Source organism: Nannochloropsis gaditana (genome assembly GCF_000240725.1).
Source record: "Nannochloropsis gaditana CCMP526 unplaced genomic scaffold scaffold343, whole genome shotgun sequence".
In the NCBI taxonomy this organism is placed as follows: Eukaryota; class Eustigmatophyceae; order Eustigmatales; family Monodopsidaceae; genus Microchloropsis; species Microchloropsis gaditana.
In genome coordinates this window covers 2,927-9,456 of record NW_005803610.1, presented here as the reverse complement: position 1 = coordinate 9,456, position 6,530 = coordinate 2,927, and the positions used below count along the sequence as shown (strand labels likewise).

Genomic DNA, 6,530 nt, shown 5'->3' with positions numbered 1-6,530 from the left:
TGTCTGCTTTCCAGCATCGAAGAGGAGGACGAGGATTCTTTCCCCCCCCCCTGTTGAAACACTTTTCCCGCATTCCCAATCCCCTTTCTGGCCCCCTTTTCCCCAAACATTCATCCCTTCCTCACCTTCTTTCTTTCTAGCCACGGCTGCGTACCTCTCCTATGAGACAACTTCTGTTCCTGCCATGACCGCCGACACCCTGTGTGCTTTTGAGGATAAAACAATAACGCTACGAAAAATTCTGTTGGACGTTGATGAAGAAAGCGATTTTATGAAGGTACGCAGGCGAAGGTCGGTGGAGGGTTAGGAACTTCTTTTCGCAATTGTCACGAATCAGGAGAAATGCGGCACAATATACCCGTGCTTGACGTTTCTCCTCTCCCTTCCTTCCTCCCCCTTGTCAGCAACCTAGCCTCTGTCGTCTCCTGACCGAGCTGGCCGGAGACTGGCCGGCCCTCAAGGCGCTGACCAACACCATTCAGGAAGAGGAGGAGCAGGAGGCGGAGAAGGGAAGGGTAGGTGGCATTTTTATTTCCATACCATAGTGCCACTCCTCCCTTTTTCTTGTTTGACCCATCATTTCCGAACAGAACAAAGTGATTTCGCGTCCTCGCCTAACGCACGCAATCGTTTTCCAACCACTCTGTCATGCTCTCACTCTTTTCTGTCCACCATTTCTTCCAGGCTATCGATACCCTGCAAGGAGGCTACTCCGTTCTCGGCCGGGCGCTCACCTGTGACGCTGATCTCACCTCTCTCGTCACGAATTTACGGGGGAAATTGTACAAGAGATATGGGCAAGACGATTGAGTAAGCTCAAGTAGGAGGAATCATTGTCTTGCAATGTGCGCTTGGACAGGGTGGGTGTGCGTCTTCATCTTTTGCTAGCTGAGATATATGGCCAAGGACACATGTGGTATTTTGAATAGAATTTAAGTAGGAAAGGATAAAAACACTTCCTAAATAAGACTGCAAGCAATAGGGACAAGTATTAAGTGCTTGAGCGTCAAAGAGGGATAGTTCTTTTAAAGACGACACAAAAAGGGGAAAAAAATAACACGGTAAGTCTCATGAAGGGCCCACTCGACACATAATTGAAAAGTAATGACTTGATTATTTTTTAAAAACAAAAAGGAGACTTGAAAAATGATCGGATTAGAATAAAATGAGGCATACTATGATTTTCAAGGTTCTGTTCACGTTGCATTCGTTATGCCTTCCTTGAAAATGGGTACTTGTGGACCCTAAAATTTCATTTTTAGGACGAGCAGGCACGTCAGCTGACGCCTAAACTTCAAGGTCGTATTGTTCGTGATCCGAGTCGTGATCCCAGACAGCTAATTTCGCACGATACGAAGGCATTTTCCTCGATATGGGAAATGACAATGTGTGCAAGGTATTACGTAGCAGTATTAAATCGATGGCCATACCTGGGCTTAGCCTGCCGTGGAACGTCACGCCATTATATTTGCGTCTCATAAAGTTAAGTTATTTTCGTATTCATCACATTGTCTACATCTCTTTGTTTTGCCTTGTGGAAATCAAGGTTGCAACAGGCACTATGGCGCCTCCTTCTCGTTACTTTCCACCGACTGCATCCACATCTACGAGTACCTCTGGGCAGTCTCGGTTTTCTACGTTTGAGCCTCAGGATTTGTGCCGCCCTCAAGGTTCGCTTCACGATGGCCTTCCTCGCTCCACCCGCCGGCAAGTCCAAGCTCCGGATCGTATTCCACAGCCCATCTATCTGGGCATTGAAGTGGAGGTACTAGAGTCTCAGGAGGTGGTGCGGTACGGATTGTGCGCACATGACGGCTCCTACACGCTGGACTACTACGAGGAAACTATCGACGTTAGTCATTGCAATACGACGCCGGAGAAAGTTGAGTTTTTTGAAGCACATATTCTCCAGAAGCTGAAAGAATACCAATCGAGCATGAACGTCAAGGCTCATTTAATTGGCCTGGGCCTGCGAGTCTGTAACACCATGTGTTTTTTGAAACGGGGCTGCGCTACCATGTGTGTGGACTACGGACGTGAACGCGTGTTCAGTGTGTACGGCTCCGACGTACCCTCCTTGTCTTCGCGCGTCTGGCAGGAACTTGACGCCATCCCCTTCGTCATGCGGACACGGGGCCAAACACTGGACGAGCGCGCCAGCACCGCGGTGCGTCAGGCGGTAGTGGCCTTATCCCCGCAATACCCCGGGAACATCCCGAGAGTGGTGGTGGGCTACCGGAACGAGGTAGAGGTCGATTGCAACATGGACATCCATTTGTATGACCTGGAGCATTACCGACAATTTTGCTCGGAAGGTACCTGGCATGCGGTGTTGGCCATGGCCGACGAGCTACGGCGGCGGCAAATCAAGGTTTCTTACTTCAACTCCACCCCTCAAGGGGGGGGAGTGGCTTTGATGCGCCACGCCCTGTTCCGACTGAGCCATTACCTTCGGGTGAACACGCATTGGTTCGTGGCGACGCCGTCTCCGGATGTATTCAACATCACCAAGCGGAAATTCCACAACGTCCTGCAGGGCGTCGCGCCCCCGAATGTCTTTTTGGAAGAGGAAGAGAAGAAGAAGTGGCTGGAGTGGACGCAAATGAATGTGGAACGTCACTGGGACGACCCCGATGGACCCTTGATGACATCGGACGTGATTGTCATTGATGACCCGCAGGTTTGTGGCCTGATCCCGTGGATCCGACGCTTGAATCCAGAGGCGAAGATCGTCTACCGTTCTCACATTGAAGTCCGAGCCGACCTCATCCGCGACAACCCGCAGGGGCCGCAGGCGCAGACCTGGGACTTTCTGTGGTCTGCGATCAAGCAAGCCGACCTCTTTGTTTCCCACCCCGTGAAGAACTTTGTACCCGACGACGTGCCTTTGGAAAACGTGGTGATGATGCCCGCCGCCACAGACCCGTTGGACGGATTGAATAAACCCCTGGACGACTTCAACGTCACCTATTATCAACAGGTTTTCAATCGTATCTGCTACGATCAGGGCTCTCGGCGCGTAGATTGGGACCGTCCCTACATCACCCAAGTCGCGCGCTTCGACCCTTCCAAGGGCATCCCGGACGTCCTCTTAGCCTATCATCGACTTTACTGCAAATTTCTTGACGCGGGGGACAAGAATCGTGTCGAGCCCCGTCGCAGCCATGGACAGGGCACGAAAAAGGCGGAACCTGCCAATGTGGGGGATGGCGGCCAGCAGGAGACTGAGGAGGCGCGTGGGGAGGCTGAGTCGACAGAGGAGGACACCGGGTGGTCTGCGCTACACAGGCAGCTTCGCATGGAGGAAACGACGCTGCCCCAGCTCATTATTTGCGGACACGGCTCCGTGGACGATCCGGACGGGACGTGGGTGTTTGAAGAGGCGCATACGATGCTGAACAAGGAGGACTTCCGGGACCTCTGGCCCCACGTGACCATCGTGCGCATACCCCCTTGCGACCAGATTTTGAATGTGGTTTTACGGGGCGCCGTCTGCGCCTTGCAGCTCAGCCATCGCGAAGGCTTTGAAGTGAAAGTGACGGAAGCCATGGCCAAAGGTGTGCCGGTCGTGGCTTACAAGGCGGGGGGCATTCCTTTCCAGATCCGGGACAAGGAAAACGGTTATCTGGTTCCGGTAGGTGATACAGAGACGGTAGCAGAGCACGTGTATTCCTTGTGTACGGATGCCGAGTTGAGGGAAAAGCTCTCACGGAAGGCCCGGGAAGAGATTGGAGAAGATTTCTTTACGGTCCATAATTGGGCGAATTGGGCCTATATTTGGCTCAAAATTAATAACAAACCTCGTGCCCCGCCCACCCTTGAGGAGGTACTGGAGGTTAAAAAACAAACAGAAAAAGGGGAGAAAGACCAGCAGGTCAAGCGTGATGTTGAGGAGGGGGAGGGAGGGATGGAAGGTAACGGTGGGCGAAGCGACGAGGAGGAGACGCTGGCTGCATTGGGCGAGGTCTGTCTGAATGTGGACGGTAGTCGCAGTCCTTGTGCGCCCCCGTTGCACCGACGGCGCAAGGCAGCTCATGACGTGCTGGGGGGAGGGCGGTGGGTCAAGGACTTGTGGCAGGCCGAATACGTAAAGGGCGAGACGGAAGAGGGGGTGCCACGTTACAAAGAACTACATGCCCGTCACGTCGAGGCGCACGAGGCCAGGACGTGGGACCGCAACACCACCCTTCGACAGGAACAATTCACGCCACCTCCCTTCTTGATCGACCAGCGAAGAGGAAACATCGAGGGCGGTGACGACAGGCTCCCGCGCATCGTGTACACGCCCGGGCCGAACAGCAAGCTCTGGGTCCGAGATGCCGGCGATTTGGAGGAGGCGTGAGAAGAAAGGAATGGCCCATGTACGGAGAGTAAGAGAAAGATAGAGGGATTGGGTTAGGGTTGACCCTAACCCGAAGCCTACCAGAAGTATATAGCTTTGTGATGTCAGAGGGAAAATGCAGATCACACAAAGCGACGAAGACGGCCTCTTGGCGTGTACAGGCTTGAAAAGAGGGATGAAGTAATGGCATGGTAGGGCATTGGAGTTGTATGGCTGGAGGCTTGCATGGCTATCAACGACTTGCCATTCCAAGTGTCGGATATATCTTGGCATGGCATGTGAGGTTGTGGGAAACACTTTTTCTTGGAAACAATGCTTTTTGTGAGTGTGTTACAAATCCCCCAAGGGCCTCTTTTCTTCGCCTCTTTGTCCGTCTCCCCCTTTCCTTCCTTCCTTCCCCGCTGACGCACCTCCCCGCTTATGCATCTGGGAGGATTGCCGTCACGATCCCCACCGCAACCGTCTCCCCCTTTTGTCGGAGGATGAATCGACCCAGCGGCCGCGAATCCTCAAAACGCTCCACACACACGGGCCGAGCGCATTGAAACTCGACCAAGGCCAGCATGTTCCCTGTTAGACACCGAGGGCGCTCCTTCTTGACCTCGGCCGCCCCCCGCCCCTCCTCCGACAGGGGCTTGGCCAGGGTAGCCGTGAGACGCGTCGCATTCACGGGGATCTCCAGACTTTGCACATGCATTTGAAAAGGCGTGCCCCGCAAAATGGGCACGCTCAAGGAGGATAACGTGGTGATCTGGGCGGCGAAACGACACGAAACCGGCACGGCGGCTTTCCCTTTACACAAGACACTCCCAATCGATATCCGGGCTGGATCCACCCCTTGCAACGTGATCTCCGCGTGCTCCAAGGCCCCAGCCACCTCGGCCGGACTACCCTCCACCTCGATGCTTCGCACAACAGCCACGTCCCCAATGGGGAGGATCAGGACTTTGGAGCCGGTTTTGACCCCACCCGAGAGGACTCGAACCGAGACACCCACATTCTTCCCGGCAGGCGCCAGGTCGTTCACGATCATGCGCAGCGGTTTCCCCCGTGCTTCCCGCAAAAATTTGGCGGCGGGCAGGAAGTCGTCCATGGCCGTCAACAAGGACGGGCCCGTGTACCACTCGCGCAGCCCCCCCCCTCCTTCCTTCCCTCCCTCCCGCCCTCCCTCCTTCACGTTCTCCCCCGTCAGCCCACTTACAGGTACGAACCGAATCCGTTCGGACTTGAACCCGGTCTGCTCCAGGAAAGGCGTCAAGCTTGTGACGATATCCTGGTATCGGGCCTGGGACCAGGGCGGGTCCGCCGCGTCGAGTTTGTTCACCGCCACCAGAAGTTGGTTCACCCCCAACGCCCGTGCCAGCAGGGCGTGCTCCTTGGTTTGGCCCTGGCTGAGGCCGTCGCGACCGGTGCCCGCCTCGGCGAAACCGGCTTCAAATTCCCCCGTCGTCGCGGGCACGACCAACAAGGCAACGTCCGCCTGGGCCGCCCCCACGATCATTTGCGGGACAAAGTCGGCGTGTCCGGGGGCGTCTAAGAGGGTGACGACCCGGTGGGGGAGTTCGATGCATTTTTGGCCCACTTCCATCGTCACGCCATGCGCGCGCTCTTCCCCGTCTTCGTCCATCATCCAAGCCAAGTAAAAAGAAGCTTTGCCGAGGGCCCGGGCGTCCCGTTCGAATTTTCGAGCTTCCCGCACCGACACCATCCCGGTGGAGACCAACACCTGGCCCATTAAGGTCGACTTCCCCGCATCCACATGCCCGATCACCACCATCGCGATCCGTGCCTTCTCCCCCTCCTTCTCTCCCCCTCCTTTGGAGGGCAAGACGTCCTCCTCCCACACCTCGGGATCCTTTGACAGCCCGCCCAGAGACGCCCGGGAGGCGATCACGTTCCCCGCGCCTGCCTGCGCTCCCTCGTACCCGTCCTCTCCTTCTCCAAGACCAGGCGAGACGCTCTTGAAGCGAGGAGGGGGGGGGGAGGCCCGCGATAGGTGCACGCTCTGCACGCGGCTGGCCACCTCCTCAACCTCCCCGACGTTGCTGCCGGTGGGTCGGCTCAAATTGCTGCTGCTGTTGTTCCTGCTCTGGTTCCCCAACAACAGATTCCCGCTCGACCGCCGTTGAGGTGTGGGCCGTACCAATTGCCCGGGAGGGAGGGGTGGAGGGAGGGAAGCAGTGCTCTC

The 6,530-nt window shown here is 55.8% G+C and overlaps 3 protein-coding genes across 3 annotated transcripts; 1 reads left to right on the top strand and 2 right to left on the bottom strand.

Annotated features, from left to right (window-relative positions):
• Positions 1-1,536: 1,536 nt before the first annotated feature.
• Positions 1,537-3,919, top strand: NGA_2006900 (trehalose synthase; the record flags this gene model as incomplete). Its single annotated transcript, XM_005854934.1, has 1 exon — positions 1,537-3,919. A coding segment is annotated over one exon (2,383 nt), but the record flags the coding sequence as incomplete, so codon positions are not given.
• Positions 3,920-4,678: 759 nt separating this feature from the next.
• On the bottom strand, positions 4,679-5,504 carry NGA_2043100 (hbs1-like protein; the record flags this gene model as incomplete). The annotated part of the gene is made up of 1 exon (XM_005854936.1): positions 4,679-5,504. A coding segment is annotated over one exon (744 nt), but the record flags the coding sequence as incomplete, so codon positions are not given.
• Position 5,505: 1 nt separating this feature from the next.
• Positions 5,506-6,038, bottom strand: NGA_2022400 (translation elongation factor 1; the record flags this gene model as incomplete). The annotated part of the gene is made up of 1 exon (XM_005854935.1): positions 5,506-6,038. A coding segment is annotated over one exon (533 nt), but the record flags the coding sequence as incomplete, so codon positions are not given.
• Positions 6,039-6,530: the final 492 nt, after the last annotated feature.